The sequence below is a fragment of the Heterodontus francisci genome, chromosome 2 (genome assembly GCF_036365525.1).
Source record: "Heterodontus francisci isolate sHetFra1 chromosome 2, sHetFra1.hap1, whole genome shotgun sequence".
In the NCBI taxonomy this organism is placed as follows: domain Eukaryota; kingdom Metazoa; phylum Chordata; class Chondrichthyes; order Heterodontiformes; family Heterodontidae; genus Heterodontus; species Heterodontus francisci.
The window spans coordinates 223,204,597-223,225,135 of record NC_090372.1 but is presented as its reverse complement, the minus strand read 5'-3'; the positions used below and the strand labels follow the sequence as shown (position 1 = coordinate 223,225,135).

Genomic DNA, 20,539 nt, shown 5'->3' with positions numbered 1-20,539 from the left:
CTATTCCCTGGACTTTTGAAGAATGAGAGGTGATCTCATTGAAGTGTATAAGATTATGAGAGGGCTTGGCACTGTTATGACCAGGTGAGAAGGGGTCTCAGGGTTCCCTCTCAGCCTTTGCCTAGTTTAACCGTAACAGGGTTTAATTTTAAAACATCATGTTTTTAGTTCCCCCTCAGTGAATCCTTGTTCACTGCCTTCCGATTATTAGGCAAAGAAATCAGACAGGATTTCTTAGATATAAATAAGCAAGGTGGAAGTTTATTAACCTTAAACTCTAATTTGGTTAATGACTATGAGTGCGCAACGCGGCCACACTAGCATACATACGCGATAAACACGCACGCAGATAGAGACAGAAAAAGTAGAAGGAATAAAGGGGAAAGGTTGGAGGCAATATCTGCTAGTTATGGTCCTTTGAGTTCAATGTGGAGTCTTTGGTTCCGGTAAATCTTGCTGTTCGTTGGGGCCCAGTGCACGCTTCAACTTGTTTCGAGGTTGGATCTTTTCTCTCTTGAGGTTTAAGCAACTTCAGTGAGTCTGGAGGCTTGAGAGAAAGTGAGAGAGAGCCAGCCAGGAGAGAGACTGTCTTGTTCCAGGTTCAGTTACAATCTCCAGTCTGTGTGGGCACAATTCAAACCTCCAAGTTGGTCAGTAGGTTAGTCATGTGACTAAGTTGTTTTCAACAAACTCTCCTGCATCTTTTGTGGATTCCAAAGCTTTTGGTGGGGGGAGGTTGAGGGGTTGGGGGGGTGTAGTGCTCCCTCCCACCACGACAAGATGTGTATCACCATTGTCCAGCCCAATCTCTGTTCATCGAATCAGTAAGCAATTCTTTTGTCTCTCCAAGCACTGTCTCTTAGTATGCAAATGTCCTCCGGCCAAGTGTCTGGTGATCTCTTTTTAAACAAGTCATTTCTTCACTCCAGCAACAGTTTAAAATTAATGTTCATATGATGAAATTAATATGCCTCATTCTTGGCAGGTGGGGGTCTGTATGACAACACTTTACAGGCTAAGAGGCTGCTTCCCCAGCCAGGAGAGTTGAGAATGTTGGGACATAAGCTCAGGAAAAGAGGCTGGCCATTTAGGACTGAGCAGAGTAGAAATGTGTTCATTGTGAATCTTTGAAATTCTCTACTCAGAGAGCTGTGGAGGCTCAGTCATTGAATAGATTCAAGACTGATTGAGAGGTTTTTGCATACTCAAAGAATCAAGGAAATGGGGCAGGAAGTGAGGTTGAGGGAGCAGATCAGCTACCTTGTGGAATAGGCTAAGGGGCCTAATGGCCGACTCCTGCTCCCATTGTTTTTCTTATGTAAACCTGGGCTGGAATAGAGGAATCTTTAGAAAGAGGGAATACAAGGACAGGGCAAAGATTTAAAACATGGAATAAAAACAAAATACTGCGGATGCTGGAAATCTGAAATAAAAACAAGAAATGCTGGAAATACTCAGCAAGTCTGGCAGCATCTGTAGAGAGAGAAGCAGAGTTAATGTTTCAGGTCAGTGACCCTTCATCAGAACTGGCAAATATTAGAAATGTGAAAGTGGAGAAAGCAAGTAAAGTGGGGGTGGGGCAAGAGATAACAAAGGAGAAAGTGTAGAAAGGACAAGGTCACAGAGAACAACCGACCAGAAGGTCATGGAGCAAAGGCAAACAATATGTTAATGGTGTGTTGAAGGACAAAGCATTAGTACAGATAGGGTGTTAATGGACAGAAAACTGAACAGCTGCAAGTACAAAGATGTAAAGAAAGTGGGTAAGCAAACTGAACAAACTAAGATGAAATAAAATAAAACAAACACAAAAAAATTAATATATAAAAAATATAAGACAAAATAATTAAAAATGAAAGTAAAATGAGGGGCCCGTCATGCTCTGAAATTATTGAACTCAGTGTTCAGTCCAGCAGGCTGTAGTGTGCCTAATTGGTAAATGAGATGCTGTTCCTCGAGCTTGTGTTGATGTTCACTGGAACACTGCAGCAATCCCAGGACAGAGATGTGAGCATGAGAGCAGGGGGGAGTGTTGAAATGGCAAGCAACTGGAAGCTCAGGGTCCTGCTTGCAGACCGAGTGGAGGTGTTCGGCATGGGTGGCACAGTGGCGCAGTGGTTAGCACCGCAGCCTCACAGCTCCAGCGACCCGGGTTCAAATCTGGGTACTGCCTGCGTGGAGTTTGCAAGTTCTCCCTGTGTCTGCGTGGGTTTCCTCCGGGTGCTCCGGTTTCCTCCCACATGCCAAAAGACTTGCAGGTTGATAGGTAAATTGGCCATTATAAATTGCCCCTAGTATAGGTAGGTGGTAGGGAAATATAGGGACAGGTGTGGATGTGGTAGGAATATGGGATTAGTGTAGGATTAGTATAAATGGGTGGTTGATGGTCGGCACAGACTCGGTGGGCCGAAGGGCCTGTTTCAGTGCTGTATCTCTAAACTAAACTAAACTAAACTAAAATGGCCACCCAGTCTGCGCTTGGTCTCCCCAATGTAGAGTAGACCACATTGTGAGCAGCGAATACAGTATACTACATTGAAAGAAGTACAAGTCAATCGCTGCTTCACCTGAAAGGAGTGTTTGGGGCCTGGGATAGTGAGGAGAGAGGAGGTAAATGGGCAGGTATTACACCTCCTGCGATTGCAGGGGAAGGTGCCATGGGAAGGGGACGAGGTGGTGGGGGTAATGGAGGAGTGGACCAGGGTGTCACGGAGGGAACGATCCCTTCGGAATGCTGAGAGGGAAAGGGAGGGGAAGATGCATTTGGTAGTGGCATCACGCTGGAGGTGACGGAAATGGTGGAGGATGTGGAGGCTGGTGGGGTGGAAAGTGAGGACAAGGGGAACCCTGTAGCGGTTCTGGGAGGGAGGGAGGGGAAGGGTTGACGGCAGAGGTACGGGAAATTGGCCGGACACGGTTGAGGACCCTGTCAACAACAGTGGGGGGGAATCCTCGGTTGAGGAAAAAGGAGGTCATACCAGAAGCACCGTCATGGAAGGTAGCATCATCAGAGCAGATGCTTCGGAGACGGAGAAACTGAGAATGGAGTCATTCCAGGAGGTAGGGTGTGAAGAAGTGTAGTCGAGGTAGCTGTGGGAGTCGGTGGGCTTATAATGGATATTAGTAGACGACCTATCCCCAGAGATGGAGACAGAGAAGTCGAGGAAGGGAAGGGAAGGGAAGTGTCCGAGATGGTCCATGTAAAGGTGAGAGAAGGGTGGAAATTGGAAGCAAAGTTGATAAAGTTTTCGAGTTCGGGGCGGGAGCAGGAAACGGCACCAATACAGTCATCAATGTACCGGAAAAAGAGTTGGGGCCTGAGTAGGACGGGAACAAAGAATGCTCGACATATCCCACAAAAAATAAGGTACAACTAGGACCCATGCGGGTACCCATAGCAACACCTTTTACTTGAAGGAAGTGCGTGGAGTTGAAGGAGAAGTTGTTCAATGTGGGAACAAGTTCAGCCAGGCGGAGGAGGGTGGTGGTGGATGAGGACTGGTTGGGCCTCTGTTCCATTGCCTAACAACCATTGCTAAGCCAATCTTCCTCATATCTGCAACTTTCAAACTCTGGCAACATTCTTGTAAATCTGTTTTCTCCAAACAATTATGTCCTTGTAATTGACTATGATTCAGTGATTGTAATGTCATGGAGAGATAGTTACATGCCCCCTTGTTAGCAAAGGTCATTGCCTGGCACTTGTGTGGCACAGAGGTCGCTTTTCCCAAAGAAGTCTTGGATACAGCACAAGTGGCCATTTGGCCTGTTGTGTCCATACTGTCTCAGAGCAATTCAGCTCTTCCCTTTCCCAGAAGCCCTGCATGTCGTCTCTTGATAATTATCCGATAGTCTTTGAAAGCTCTGATTAAATCTGTCTCCACTACTCGGGCAGTACATTCCAGATCCTAACCACTCGCTGTGTCAGTTTTCCCTCCTGTCACCTCTGCTTCTACCAATCTCCTTCAATCTGTGCCCTCTGGTTCTCCACCCTTGTGCCAATGGGAACAGTTTCTCTCTATCTAATTGATCTAGGCCCCTCATGTTCCCCACCTATCAAATCTCTCCTCCTGGGGAAGCTGGGACTGTATTCCTTGTTCTATCCACAGAGCTGAAATCCCAGTCCCTCATCCCTGGAAGCATTCTCAGAAACATGTTCTGCTGAGATTGGGACAACAACTAAACTCCTTTCATTGCCTGTCTTGCAGTTTGCACCAAGGATGGGCGGGTCCTGATCGCCATCTCCAAGGATTTGACGCTGCCTCCTGTAAACCTGACAACGGTGCATCTGAAGGATGGACACGGAGCTGAGTGCAGTCCCACCGTGGCCTCTGTAGACACTGTGCTCTTTGAGTTCGCACTCACTGAGTGTGGCACTAGCCAGCGGGTATGTATTGTGGCTTGGCTGTCCCATCAATGGGTGTCAGTCAGTACTGATGGTCTTGTGTCTCTTGTAGCTGGACGGGGTGGACGTGGTGTATGAAACGGATGTGTTGGCTCAGTTTGAGATCTTGGATGGTGCTTTGGGATCGGTGAGCCGGGACAGCCCCTTCAGGTGAGAATGGGAGCACATTGAGCGGCTAGAGGTGGTGAGGAGCTGAATTGTGTAGCCGTGTCCCTTCTCTTGCAGGCTCCATGTCCAGTGCAGTTACAAGGGAAGCCAGGAGTCTGAATTGCAGCTGAAGCCCCGAGTTTACACCCTTTCTCCGCCACTGCCTGCCACCGAGACCGGGATCCTGCTTCTGGAGCTGAGAATAGCGAGAGGTAGCGAGTGCTCTCTGATGGCTAGTGTCCAACTTCTGTCTCTCTCTGTCTCTGCACATTGTGGCCATCCTGCATCTTTCTCTTTTCAGATGCTGCCTACCGGAGCTGGTACGTGGCCAGTGACTACCCGATCCTGAGTGTGCTCCGGGAGCCCGTGTTTGTGGAGGTTCGTGTCCTGAACCGGAACGACCCATCCCTTGTGCTGGTGCTCAATGAGTGCTGGGCGAGCCCTACTGCCGAGCCCTATTCCCAGCTTCAATGGAAGCTCCTGGTGAACAGGTGAGGGGGTGGGGGAGGCAATGAAGATTCAGCAAAGCAATGAGGTGTTAGCAAGTGGTTTCCCTGTTCCTCTGCATTGTATTCTAGTCTCATCTTGGATCACTAGTTGACAGCAATGCTATCATTCTTTCTGTTCCAGGTGCCCCTTTACTGGTGACAACTACAAAAGCCGCCTCCTCCCGCTAGACGCTGCTTCCCATTTGCGTTTCCCAACTCATCATAAGCGCTTTGTAGTCAGCACTTTCACTTTCTGGGAGCGAGTTTCAGGCTGGCCTCTGAGCGGGGAGGTGAGTCTCCTTCAGTCATTCTGGCTGACTTGGTTGAGCTTGTTACTGAGTGAGCTCCCTGTTCTATCTATCTTTTTGAATGGAGAAGCATTCCTCTCCTCCTGCTTCCTGGGAGCTGTGGCACTCACCATACCGCACTGTCTCTTTGCAGGTTTACTTCCACTGCAGTGCTGAAGTTTGCTCCCCTTCCAGCCGAGAGAACTGCACAGCTTCCTGCAGCCCCAGTAAGTACCTGGGATGTGAGTAGAAAGTGAACCCTGATGGGGAGTGTGTGGGAGATCTGAACACTGGGCCCAGAAGTGTCAGCAATCCTGCAGCTCTGAACTGCTCAATGTTTTCCCCCAAGTCCCATTGTGTGCAAGTTTCCATCAGGAAGTGGCAGTCAGTGTGAGCACAAGAAAGCCGGGAGATGCAGACCAAGCATGTTGTGATCCCTCAGCCAGGATAATGTGAGCAGGAATGTTGGTTCATTGTTCCTCACTCCTCACCTGCAGAGTGGAATCTAATTGGTCCAGGTGCTCTCTGCTCCAAACCTCGTCTGGTTCAATCTTTGTCTGGGAACCTTCAACAGGCATCTGATTCTCATGTCATCAGGAGTTCCCAATCCAATGAAACTATTATTGGGTTAGAGAGGGGTTTTCTCAATAACCACTAATTAATCAAGCCCAGACTGGCCATTTTACAAGCTGCTTGGTTGAAGTGTGTCCTTTGGAATTGTTCTGATCTGGAAACCATGTTTATTGTCACTATCATCGAGCCTAGTGTTTTTTTGCATGAGGCCATCAAGTTATTACAGCCCATGGAGCGGTCTTTGCAGACAGAATCCATTGTGACTTCTCTGCAGATAAGTCAGTCCCATTTCCCCTGCTCTATCCCTGTAGCTCTGCAATTTTTCCATCAAGCACCCATCCAATTTATTTTCCCAAATGGATCATCTCTCCTCCTGGCACCTGATAGGCAACAGGTTTGAGCTTGAACATCTGATTCAGGCAGCTACTGAACCTTGAACTCTTCTCTCCCTAGAGAGACATAGAAGCACCAATAACCAGTCTGGGACCTTGGTGACCACTGGACCCATCATTTTCCTGGAAGATGGGGAGAGATTGTCTGCAGGGATCCAGCAGGAAGAGAAAGGTAAAGGAGGAACTTCCTCCAGTGTGTAGTGATGCAGTAACTGGTGCCCCTCTAACCCTGGCTTCTCTCCACAGATGCTGCTGTGGATTCCCCCTCCCATGTTCTTCCTGGAGTAGCAGTTGGGGTGGCTCTGCTCTCTGTGGCCCTGTTGGTTGGGACTGTTGCTGTGTGGAAAATGGATGTGGGTCACAGGGTGGATTCTGAGTGCAGATCATTGGAACTGTAGTTAGTTAGTTAGTTAGAGATACAGTACTGAAACAGGCCCTTCGGCCCACCGAGTCTGTGCCGACCATCAACCACCCACTTATACTAATCCTACACTGACTCTATATTCCTACCACATCCCCACCTGTCCCAATATTTCCCTACAACCTACCTATACTAGGGGCAATTTATAATAGCCAATTTACCTATCAGCCTGCAAGTCTTTGGCATGTGGGAGGAAACCGGAGCACCCGGAGGAAACCCACGCAGACACAGGGAGAACTTGCAAACTCCACACAGGCAGTACCCAGAATTGAACCCAGGTCGCTGGAGCTGTGAAGCTGCAGTGCTAACCACTGCGCCACTGTGCCACCCCTGTCTGGATAATAAACTCCTGTTTGTAGATGAAGTCTTGGGCTCTGTCTGAATGTTAAATTATTCAATGGAATGGAAGTTGCAATTTATAAATTTACATTCTTCCCACTGCCACAGAGGGAGGTATAAACTTGACTCCATTTGGAGTCAAATGGGGTTGCCCATGTTTCTAGTTGTATCTAAATCTGATCCTGGGCAACAGTCTCACGCCTCTGGTACTGCCACAAGGAATCACTTAACCAGTTCAAGCCTGGCACATGAGCTGTCCTAGTCATGCCCAATGAACAGGACTGGTCCCTGAACTCTGCCATAGACATGGAAACACCGTAATCTGTCTCTGCTGAGGATCAATATGGAGCTGATATGGTCCTGACCAATTCTCCGCTTGTTGGGTTTTTTCTGTCTTTTGGAGATGCTGGCTGCTGAGATATAATGTACCTGGGTGCTTCAGAAATAGGGAGGAGTGCCACCTGAACTAGAGCACAGCATTCTATCTATTTGGACCAAGCCAGGATGTCTCCATCCCATCGACTGAAGATGGGAAACAGTAAGTCAGGTTGTTGAAATGACCCTTTAATGGGAGATTAGGAAAACTGACTGGAGCCTGGCAGTGCTGCAAGGTTCCCTTGTTTCACTGGTCTGTTATTTGTAGTTTATGGACCAGAAATCTGAGTAGGCAGTGGCATAGTGGTAATATCTTCTGTAATGGAGTGGTCCAGGATAAAGCCTTGCTGACATGGGTTTAAATCCCATCACAGCAGATGCTGAAATTTGAATTGAACTACTTTCAACATTAAAAAGCTAGTCTAATGGTGAGCATGACACCATTGTCAAAACACATCGGTTCACTCCTTTCTTTTTGGGGAAGGAAATTTACAGTCTTACCTGGTCTGGCCTACATGTGTCTCCAGATCCACAGCAATATGTTTGACTCTTAACTGCCCTCTGAAATGGCTTAGCAATACACTCAGTTCAAAGGCAATTGAGGATGGGCAACAAATGCTGGCCTTGTCAGTAATGTCCACATCCCAGGGATGAATAAAAATAATCCTCCCAAAACCTTTAGTAGTTTGGGCTGTTGCTGAGCAGCAGTGGAAGCTGAATACTGAGTCTGAGCAATTGTTGGGAATTGTCAAATGCAGATTGATTACAGACCCATTACAAAGCATGAAGGAGGGTCAGCATTAGGATATTCAGGATGGAGTCTGGCTGCTCATCCTTGTGTAGTGTCAGCTGAATGAAGCTCTACTCCACACTATTCAGTGGAATGACACTGCTCTGATACAACAGCTCAGTGCTAATTCAATACACTTGGCTGGACGATCCTTTGGGAAGAGTTAACCAATGGGCAGCCACTTCAGAAGGCTGAAGGAAACTCAACTGGATGTATTGGTAAACAACTGGCAATATTGGCACAATTGTCAGTATGACCTTTTGCACAGTAAGTGTTCTACATGTCACCTCTGGTTCTCTGGCTAACCAGCTTGTCTTCCTGGTTCTGATCTATTTTACCAATGGTAGATTTCTACAGTCCAGTCCCTCATTTTTGAACATCACCAGCTTCTACAACTTATCCACTTAATTGAAGTTCCTCACTCTGGATTCTAGTATCTTTACCCTCAAGCCTCCATATCCAACCTGTAGTATAGTGTCTAGAATTGAACACTGTTTTGGCCTCAACTGGCAATGTTTGAGCCAAGTTCATGAACTTTTTTTTTTGTACTGCAAGGCCTTTATACAAAGCCCTGATTACATCTGCTGCTTTAACCACTTTCTCAACCTGTGCTACCACATGCAATAGTTTATTTTCATTATAGCTCCAGGTTCCTCTGTTCCCACATCACATTTAATTCTTTAGTCATACAGCAAAGAAACAGGCCCTTTGGCCCATTGCATCCATGCTGACCATAATGCCTATCGATATATTACCCACTATTTGTGTGAATCTTTTTCGTCTTGCCTTTCTGCATTCTTCTAGAATCATCTTTGGCTGCCGTGTCTTGACAATGGGTCATTGGTTTGTGGAGCAGCACCTGGAGTGGCTATAAAGGCCAATTCTAGAGTGACAGACTCTTCCACAGGTGCTGCAGAAAATTGGTTGTAGGGGCTGTTACACAGTTGGCTCTCCTTGTACTTGTCTTTTTTTTCCTGCCCGCTGCTCAGTCTCCAACTTGCCACTGTTTAGCCCTGCCTTTGTCTGTCCACCAGCTCTGGCAATCACTGGCAACTGACTCCCATGACTTGTGGTCAATGTCACAGGACTTCATGTCACATTTGCAGACTTCTTTAAAGCAGAGACATCGCTAGTCAGTGGGTCTGATACCAGTGATGAGCTCGCTGTACAATGTGTCCTTGGGGACCCTGCCATCTTCCATGTGGCTCACATGGCCAAGCCATCTCCAGCACTGGCTCGGTGTATATGTTGGCCATCTCAAACTTCTGCATTGGAGATAGGATCCTGCCACCTAATACCAAGGATTCTCCAGATACGGTGAAGGTGGAATGAATTGAGATGTCACTCTTGGCTGACACAAATTATCCAGGCCTTCTTGCCATAGAGTAAGGTACTGAGGACATGAGCTTGAAGCAGCTCACAAAAGTGAGCATGTCAATGTGCCATTTTCCCACACCCTCTTGTCCAGTCTGGACATAGCAGCAGATGCCTTTCCCATGCACTTTTTTTTTCTGCATCGAGACAAGTTATTGGTGATAGTTGAGCCTAGGTAGGTGAACTCTTGAACCACTTCCAGAGCATGGTTACCAATATTGATGGATGGAGCATTTTCTGATGTCCTGTCCCATGATCATTTTTCTTGAGGCTGATGGTTAGGCCAAATTCATTGCAGGCAGCTGCAATCCTGTTGAGTCTCTGTAGACACTCTTCTCTGGGATGTTAATGCAGTATCGTCAGCAAAGAGAAGTTCCCTGATGAGGACTTTCCATACTTTGATCTTTGCTCTACGACAGGCAAGGTTGAATAACCTGCCATCTGATATTGTTTGGAGGAAAATTCCTTAAGACTTGAACACATGAGCAGCAGTGAAACGATCCCTAACAGTGTGTGAGAACACAGCCCTGTTTCACACCACTCAGGATAGGAAAGGGGTCTGAGGCACAGCTGGGCTGAATTGTGCCTTTTCATATTGTCATGGAATGAGGTGATAATTAGTAGCTTTGGACATCCAATCTTTGCTTGTAGTGTGAAGAGACCATGTCTGCTGACAAGGTCAAAGGCTTTGGTGAGATCCTATGAAGGCAACGTAGAGGGGCATCTGTTTGCAGCATTTCTCCTGTAGCTGGCAAAGGGAGAACAGCATGTCAATGGTGGATCTCTCTGCTCAAAAGCCACACTGTGCCTCAGGATAGACATTCTCAAACAGCTTCTGGAGTCTGTTTAAAACGACTCTAGTGAAGACTTTCCCCACTATACTGAACAGGGAGATTCTAGGGTAGTTGTAATCACCCTTGTTCAAATACAGGGTAATATTGGCATCACACATGTCCTATGGTACTGCTCCCTCAACCCAGCACAGGCAAAGCAGTTCATGGAGTGCTGACAGCATAGCAGGCTTGGCACTCCTAATTTCAGGGGTAATGCCATCCTTTCCAGGATCTCTTCCACTGGTTAGAGAATTAATGGCACCAGTATGGCTACATCAGAACTCCATGTCAAACGTCATGCTCTGCATTCCTTTGGACCCCACTAGGAAGGCTGAGAGGTTTTGATGCTTGGGCAACTCACAACCTCCATACATTCAGCCCAGGCACGCACCATGGAGCGGTCACTCCATAGTTAGCTCAGTGACCAAAACAGGGAAGGCAGCAGTTACAGGTTTTAAGTCCAGTTCAGTTGGTGTGGAGATTAGATGTCACAGCTTGCCTTTGTCAGTGGCAGAGGTCATCACATCTCTCTGGAGAGCTACTGCCTGCTTCAAATGTGGCAGCACCCCCCCCCCCCCCCCCCACCCCCAGTCAAATGTTCTGTCCCACCACAGTCCACCTGCTTCAATGGGTGCTTGGAGCTCTGTCATTGCCTGACAAGTGGACTGTAACACTGCACCAAACAGTACAACAAGAAAAAGAACGAAGGTACCAGCCCTTTGTGGGTTTTTTTGCAAGCTGGAACATCAGAACTGTGTCCTGGCCTGGCAGAAGACTTTGCACAAATCAATGACTCTCAGAAAACCACCATTGTTAACAACGAGCTCAGTAGACTCCTTGTGGACATTGCAGCACATCAGGAGACTCCACCCACTGTGAGTGGATCTCTAAGAGCAAGACTATACCTTCTACTAGTAGGGGTCCTGAACGAAGACAGCATGGAGTGGGCTTTATCATCAAACTCTTTGGTCAGCATGATAGAGCTGCCTTCAAATGGTTCAAATGCATATTGTCCATCTGACTGCTCGCTGCCTCTGGTCCAGTACACCTCAGCATCTATGCTCTAACACTTGGCTTCTCCACCTGAATGGTTAAAGACCAGTTCTCTGAGGAACTCCATAATAGCATTCCTAATATCAAACATTTGTTCCTGCTGGGGGACTTGCATGATCAGGTGCAACCCTGGCATTACTCATGGCCCTTCTGTTTCAGGTGTTATGGCATTGGAAGGATGAATGAGAATGGACAGAGACTGCTGGAGTTGTGTACCTATCACAACCTCTGCATCACCAACTTGTTTTTTCATACTTAAACCCTGTCACCAGGTTTCATGGAGGCACCCAAGATCACGTTGGCACCAGATGGACCTCATTGTCACAAGCAAGCCTCTGAAACAGTCTCCAAATCACATGCAGCTTCCACAGTGCGGACTGCAACACCGACCACTCCCTGGTGTGCAGCAAAGTTTGGTTCAAAGCAAAGAAGATAATCACTCCAGGCAGAAGGGCTGCCACTCTTATTCCCACATGATCAGTCATTCAAACATACAAACATATGAAGTAGGAGTAGGCCAAATAGCCCCCCAAGATGCTCTGCCATTCAATAAGTTCATGGCTGAACTCATTTCCACCTACCCCATAACCTTCCACCCCTTATCAAGAATTTACTTCAAAATTTTTTTTAAAGTCTCTGCTTCCACTGCCTTATGAGAGAATTTCAAAGACTCACGACCCGAGAGAAAAATTTCTCAAGTCTCTTAAATGGGAGACCCCTCAGTGACCCCCCCAGTTCAAGATTCTCCCATAAAGGGCAACATCCTTTCCTCATCCACCCAGCCAACACTCCTCAGGATCTTGTATGTTTCAATCAAGTCGCCTCTTACTCTAGAGTCTGTTATATGGCACAGAAACAGGCTCTTCAGCCCATGTCTGTGCTGCCCAGCAAGCACCTATCTATTCTAATCCCACAGTCCAGTACTTGGGCATGGTATAATGAATATATGCCTTGTATGCATGGTGTTTCAAATACATGTCTAAATACTAATGTGAGGGTTTCTGCCTCTACCACCCCTTCAGGTAGTCTGTTCCAGACCCCAAACACCCTCTGGGTGAAATAATTGTTCCTGAAAGCCCCTCTAAACCTCCTGCCCCTTGCCTAAAATCTATGCCCTCTGGTTATTGACCCCTCTGCTAAGGGAAAAAGTTTTGTCCTATCTAACCTATCAATGCCCCTCATAATTTTGTATACCTCAATCAGGTCCCCACTCAGCCTTCTCTGCTCAAAGGAAAACAGCCCTGGCCTTTTCAGACTCTCTTCATAGCTGAAATACTCCAGCCCAGGTAACGTCCTGGTCAATTACCTCTGCACCCTCTCCACTCAAATCACATCCTTCCTATAGTGTGGTGACCAGAACTGTACACAGTACTCCAGCTGTGGCCTAACTAGCATTTTATACAGCTCCATCATAACCTCCCTGCTCTTGTATTCTATGCCTCGACTAATAAAGGCAAGTATCCCGTGTGCCTTTCTAACCACCTTATCTACCTGTGCTGCTGCCTTCAGTGATCTATGGACAAGTACACCAAGGTCCCTCTAACCCTCTGTACTTCCGAGTCCTACCATCCATAGTGTATTCCCTTGCCTTGTTAGTCCTCCCAAAATGCATCAGCTCACACTTCTCAGGATTAAATTACATTTTTCACTGCTCCGCCCATTTTACCAGCCCATCTATATTGTCCTGTAATCTAAGGCTTTCCTCCTCACTATTTATGACACCACCAATTATTGTCATCTGCGAACTTACTGATCATATCTCCTATATTCATGTCTAAATCATTAATGTACACTACAGACAGCAAGAGTCCCAGCACCATCCCTGCAGTACACCACTGGTCACAGGCTTCCACTCACAAAAACAACCCTCGACCATTACCCTCTGCCTCCTGCCACTAAGCCAATTTTGGATCCAAATTGCCTGGATCCCATGGGCTCTTACCTTCTTAACCAATCTCTCATGCAGGCTCTTATCAAAAGCCTTACTGAAGTCCATGTAGGCTACAGTACCCTTAACTGCCGTACCCTTATCTACACATCTAGTCACCTCAAAGTTCAATCAAGTTAGTTAGACACGATCTTCCCCTGACAAAGCCATGCTGACTATCCCTAATTAATCCCTGTCTCTCCAAGTGGAGATTAATCTGCCCCTCAGAATTTTTTCCAATAGTTCCCTACCACTGATGTTAGACTCACTGGGTTGTAATTACCTGGTTTATCCCTGTCACCCTTCTTGAATAATACCACATTCGCTGTCCTCCAGTCCTCTGCCACCTCTCCTGTGGCCAGACAGGATTTCCAAAATTCTAGCAGATACAAGCCTAGCCTATCCAAACTTTCCTCATAAGACAGCCCACCCAGTCCAGCTTTTATTCTAGTAAACCTTCTCTGTACTGCCTCCAATGCATTTACATCCTTCCTTAAATAAGGAGACCAATACTGTACTCCAAATGTGGTCTCACCAATTCCCCCACATCGCTGAAGCATAACCTCCCTACTTTTGTATTCAACTCCCCTCATGATAAATGATAACATTTTATGAGATGTCCTAATTATGTCCTGTACCTGCACACTAACCTTTTGCAATTTGTGCACTCGGACACCCAGATCTCTCTGCATCTCAGAGCTCTGTAATCTCTCACTATTCAGATAATATGCTTTTTTTTCATTGTTGTGGCCAAAAGGGACAATTTCACATTTTCTTACATTATACTCCATTTGCCATGTCTTTGCCCACTCACTTAACCTATCTCTATCCCTTTGTAGCCTCCTTATGTCCTTTTCACAACTTACTTTCCTACCTATCTTTGTCATCAGCAAATTTAGCAATCATACCTTCAGTCCTTTCATCTAAGTCATTTATGTAAACTGTAAAAAGTTGAGGCATCAGCAATGATCCCTGTGGCACACCACTCCTTACATCTTGCCAACCAGAAAATGACCCAATTTTGCCTGCTCCTTGTTTCCTGTTAGCTAGCCAATCTTCTATCCATGTCAATATGTTACCCCCTACACCATGAGCTTTTATTTTCTGCAATAACCTTTGAGGCATCTTGGAAAATACTTTCTGGAAATCTAAGTACAATAAATCCACCTATTCTCCTTCATCCACAGCAAATGTAACTCCCTCAAAGAACTCCAATAAATTGGTTGAACATGGTTTCCCTTTCACAAAACCAGTCCATCTATATCTTCCTGCATTTTACATCTATATTCCTCGCTCTCCACCACAGCCAATTTTGAGTCATCTTCAAACTTCTTGATCATGCCTCCTACACTTGCGTCCAAATCATTAATATATACTGCAAAAATCAGGGGCCCAGTACTGAGCCCTGCAGAACGCCACTGGAAATAGCCCTCCAGTTGCAAAGACACCAGTCAACAATTACCCTGTTTCCTGCCACTGAGACAACTTTGTATCCAGCTTGCTACATTTCCCTTGGGCTTTTATTTTTTAATCAGTTTGCCATATGGGACCTTGTCAATAGCCTTGCTAAAATCCATGTAGATCCCATCAAATACACAACCCTCATCAATCCTCCTTGTTACTTCCTCAAATTCAATCAAGTTAGTCAGACACTACCTTCCCTTAACAAATCCATGCTGACTGTCCTTGATTAATCTAAGCCTTTCTCAGTGACAGTTTATCCTGTCTCGCAGAATTGATTCCAATAATATGCCCAGTACTGGGGTTAGACTGACTGGCCTGCTTTTATTCATAGGAACAAAGGAAGATAGGAGTAGGCCATTCTGCCCATCGAGCCTGCCTGCCATTCAATATGATCATGGCCTCTCAGCCACTTCAATGCCTTTTTTCTCACACTATCCTCATATCTCCTTTGTCATTTGTATTTAGAAATCTGGCAATCTCTGCTTTAAACATACTCAATGACTGAGTTTCCACAGCCCTCTGGGGTAGAGAATTCCAAAGGTTCACAACCCTCTGAGGAAAGACATTTCTCATCTCTGTCCTAAGTGGCTTCCCGCTTATTATGAAATTGTGTCCCTTGGTTCTGGAGTCCCTATCTTAGCTGCATCTACCCTGTCTAACCCTTTGAGTATTTTGTAGGTTTCAATGAGATCACATCTCATTCTTTGAAACGCTAGAGAATGCTGGCCCAGATTCCCCAATCTCTGTTCATAGGACAGTCCCACCACCCTGGGAACAAGTCTGGTGAAACTTCATTGCACTTCCACTATGGCAAGAATATCCTTCCTAAGGTAAAGAGACAAAAACTGCACACTGTTCTCCTGGTGCGGTCTAACCAAGGTTCTATACAATTGAAGCAAGATTTTACTCCTGTACTTAAACCTTCTTGCGATAAAGCCTAGCATACCGTTAGCCTTCTTAGCTGCTTGCTGCACCTGCATGTTACCTTTCAGTGACATATTGACAAGGACACCCAGGTCCCTTTGCACATCTACACTTTCTAATCTCTTTCCATTTAAGAAATACTCCACATCTATTCCTCCAACCAAAGTGGATAACCTCACATTTTTCCACATTATATTCCATCTGCCACATTCTTGCCCACTCACTAAGTCTGTCCAAATCCCCTTGAAGCCGCTTTGCATCTGCCTCAAAACACACATTCCCACCTAGTTTTGTCATCAGCGAACTTGGAAATATTACATTTGGTCCCCACATCCAAATCATTGATATATATCGTGAACAGCTGGGGCCCAAGTACTGATCCCTGCGGTACCCCAATAGTCGCAGCCTGCCAACATGAGAATGACCAGTTTATTCCTACTCTCTGCTTTCTGCCTGTTAACCAATCCTTAATCCATGTCAGTATATTACCTCCTATTCCATGTGCTTTAATTTTGCTAACCAACCTCCTGTGAGGGCCTTTATCAAAAGCCATCTGAAAATCCAAGTATACCACGTCCACCAACTCCCCTTTATCAATTCTGTTAGTAACATCCTCGAAAAAATCTTCAGGTTTGTCAAACATGATTTCCCATTCATAAATTCACGTTGACGATGCCCAATCAGATCATTGTTATCCAAGTGTCCATTTATCACATCCTTTGGAATAGATTCTAACATTTTCCCAATGACTGATGTAAAGCTAACAGCTCTGTAATTCCAGTTTTCTCTCTCCCTCCCTCCCTTAGTGGGGTGACATTTGCAACCTTCCAATCTGCAGGAACTGCTCCAAAATCTATAGAATTTTGGAAGATTTGGTCTAAACCTCGCTCAAACAAAGATTCAACGTTAGCAATCCTCCAATCCTCCATCACACCCTGTATCCAATGAGGATTGGAAAATTATGAACAGAGCATCTGTTTATTCCTCCTTGGCTTCTTTTAACAGCCTCAATCAGTCCCTGGTGATTTATTCACTTTCAAGGATGAAAAGGATAAAATCCCATTAATACTTCCTCTCTCCACATGTTTATCACATCCAATACTTCACACTCGTCCTCCTTAACTACAATATCTGCATCATCCCCCAATTTGTGAAGACAGATGCAAAGTATTCATTAAGAACCATACCCACATCTTCTGTCTTTTCACATAGGTTACCATTTTGGTCTTTTATGGGTCCTACTCTTCCCGTAATTATTCTCTTACTCTTGATCTATTGACAAAACATTTTTGGGTTTTCCTTGAATTTACTTACCAATATTCTTTCATACCCTCTCTTTTCTTTCCTAATTTACTTTGATTTCACTCCACTACATTCTCTCCGCTTTCTGTAGTATGAGTTCTCGGTGTCTGATATAAACTTTCCTTTTCTGCCTTATCTTACCCTGTAAGATTTTGCTGTCTTGCCTTTTCTCGTTTTGGGAAGATATTTACTCTGATGTCCCCACCCCTCGCAGAATCTCCTCTTTGAATGCTTCCCACTGCTCTGACACTGATTTACCTTCAAGTAGCTGTTTCCAGTCCACTTTTGCGAAATTACTTCTCAAATTAGTAAAATTGGCCTTGCCCCAATTGCTAACTTTAACTCCTGTTCAATTTCTGTCCTTTTCCATAATTCTTTAACCTAACTGAATTATGATCATTAATGCCATTCATTTCACCTGCCCAGCTTCATTACCTAAAACCAAGTCCAGAATCATGCCCTCTCTCCTGTTGGACTTGCTATATGCTGGCCAAAAAAATGCACCTTAATAATTCTGTTCCCTCCATTCCTTTCGCACTAAAACTATCCCAGTAAATATTGGGATCGTTAAACTCTCCCATTATTACTGCCCTATTGTTTTTGCACCTCAACAATCTGCTACATATCTGCTCTTCTATCTCCCTCTGACTGTTTGGGTGTCCAACGTAAACTCCCAGTAGTGTGACTGCCTTTTCATTTCCTAAGCTCAATCCATATGGCCTCAATTTATGATCCTTCAAACATATCATCCCTCCTCACAGTTGTAATTGCTTCTCTGAACAAAATTGCCACCCCCTCTCTCAGGTTCCCTTCCCCCTGCCAAACCAGTTTTAAACACTATCCAACAGCACCAGGAAATCTTCTGGCAAGGATGTTTGGCCTGTCTGAGTTGCAAACCGTCCGGCTTGTACAGGTCCCACCTCCCCCAGAAGCAGTCCCACTACCCCAGGAATATAAAGCCCTCCCTCCTGCACCATCTCCAGCCATGCATTCATCTCTAACCTATTTCCACACTCACTGGTGGTAATCCAGAGATTACTATGTCTGAGGTCCTGCTTTTTAATATCTTACATAGCTCCCTAAAATCTGTTTTTCAGGACCTCATCCCTCTTCCTACCTATGTTGTTGGTACCAATGAGAATCATGACCTCTTAAGAATAAGAACATAAGAAATAGGAGCAGGAGTAGGCCATTCGGCCCCTCAAACCTGCCCTGCCGTTCAATAAGATCATGGCTGATCTGCTTCAGACCTCAACTTCTCTTTCGTACCAGCTGCTCATGGCCCTCAACTCCCCGATTTCAAAAATCTATCTACCTCCTCTTGAAATACTTTCAGTGATCTAGCCTGCACAACTCTCTGGGGTAGAGAATTCCAGACATTCCCCACCCTCTAAGAGATGAAATTCCTTTGCATCTGTTTTAAATGAGTGTCCCCTTTTTCTGTAACTATGTCCCCTAGTTCGAGATTCCCCAGCTAGTGGAAACATCATCTCAACATCTACCCTGTCAAGCCCCCACAGAATCCTATACATTTTAATAAGATCACCCCTCATTCTTCTACACTCTAATGAATAAAAGCCTAACCTGTTTAGCTGTTCTTGATAAGTCAATCCCTTCAACCCAGGAATCAGCCTCGTGAATCTCTTTTGAAGTCCAAGCCAGTATATCATTTCTTAAATACAGGAACCAAAACTGTACACAGTACTCCAGGTGCAGCCTCACCAACACCCTGTACAGTTATAACAAGACTTCCCTATTTTTAAACTTCAACCCCCTAGTAATAAAGGTCAACATTCCATTTGCCTTAATTACTTGCTGCACCTGCTTGCTAACTTTGTGTTTCATGCACAAGAACATCCAGATCCCTCTGTACTGCACTTTTTGGAAAATTTCTCTCCATTTAAATAATAGTCTGCCTTTTAATTCTTCCTACCAAAGTGCATGACCTCACACTTTCCTACATTAAACTCCATCTGCCAAGTTTTTGCCCACTCATTCAACCTATCTATATCCCCTTGCAGATTTCTTATGTCCTCATCACAACATGTCCTCTCACTTATTTTTGTTTCATTAGCAAATCTGGGTATATTACACTCTGCCTCCTCTTCCAAGTCATTAATTATAGATAGTTGAATAACTGAGGCCCGAGGACTGATCCTTGTGGCACTCAACTTGTTACATCTTTCCAATCTGAAAAAGACCCATTAATTCCGACTCTGTCTTCTGTGTGTTAACCAATCCTCAATCCATGCTAATACATTACCCCCAATACCGTGAGCTCCTATCTTGTGCAATAATCTTTTATGTGGCAGCTTATCGGATGCCTTCTGGAAATCCAAAAACACTACATCTACCGGTTCCCCTTTATCAACTCTGCTTGTTATATCCTCAAAGAACTCAAGCAAATTTGTCAAAAATGATTTCCCTTTCACAAAACCATGTTGACTGTTTGATTGCATTAAGCTTTTCTAAATTTTCAGCTATTTCTTCCTTAATAATGGACTCTAGCATTTTGCCAATGACCGATGTTAGGTTGACTGTCCTATAGTTGCCTGCTTTTTGTCTCCCTCCTTTCTTGAATAAGGGCGTCACATTAGCGGTTTTCCAATCCACTGGGACCCTCCTGGAAATCAGTGAGTTCTGGAATATTTTGACCAATGCCTCCGCTATCTCTGCAGCCACTTCCTTTAAAACCCTTGGATGCAGGCCATCAGGTCCTGGCCACTTGTCTGCCTTTAGTCCCATTAGTTTGTCAAATACTTTCTCCTTCGTGATGGAGACTGTTACAAGATCTTTCCTCCCATTAGTTCCTTGTTTATCTGATATCTCTGGGATGGTTATAGTGTCCTTCACCGTGAAGACTGATGCAAAATATTGGTATAAATTATCTGCCATTTCCCTGTTCCCTGTTATCAATTCTCCAGTCACATCCCCCAAAGGTCCTACACTCACTTGAGCTACTCTCTCTCTCTTTATATACCTGTAGAAGCTCTTGTTTGTTTTTATATTTCTTGCCAATTTATATTCATAATCAATTTTCTCCCTCTTTATTAGCTTTTTAGTCATCCGCTGCTAGTTCCTAAAAAAAAAAATTCCCAATCCTCTGGCCTACCACTAGTTTTTGCCACTTTGTATGCTTTAGTTTTTGATTGGATACTCTCCTTGACTGCCTTTGCTGACCACAGGTGGTTCATCCTTCTCATCGAGTCCTTCTTTTTGACCAGGATAAATTTTTGCTGAGCGTTATGAAATATCTGCTTAAATGTCTGCCACTGCTCATCCACTGACCTACCCCTTAGTCTATTTTCCCAGCCCGCTTTAGACAACTTTCTCCATACCTCTGTAATTGCCCTTGTTTAAGTTGGGGACACTGGTTTGAGACCCGAGTTGCTCACCCTTAAACTGAATTTGAAATTCTACCATGTTGTGATCGCTACCCCCTAGA

General features: G+C 45.1%; 1 protein-coding gene across 1 annotated transcript; it reads left to right on the top strand.

Moving 5' to 3' along the window:
- Positions 1–4,201: 4,201 nt before the first annotated feature.
- LOC137381213 (zona pellucida sperm-binding protein 4-like) lies at positions 4,202–6,337 on the top strand (the record flags this gene model as incomplete). The annotated part of the gene is made up of 6 exons (XM_068053594.1): positions 4,202–4,387; positions 4,458–4,555; positions 4,631–4,764; positions 4,854–5,043; positions 5,183–5,330; positions 6,212–6,337. Coding segments are annotated over 6 exons (882 nt in total), but the record flags the coding sequence as incomplete, so codon positions are not given.
- Between the last annotated feature and the right edge of the window lie 14,202 nt (positions 6,338–20,539).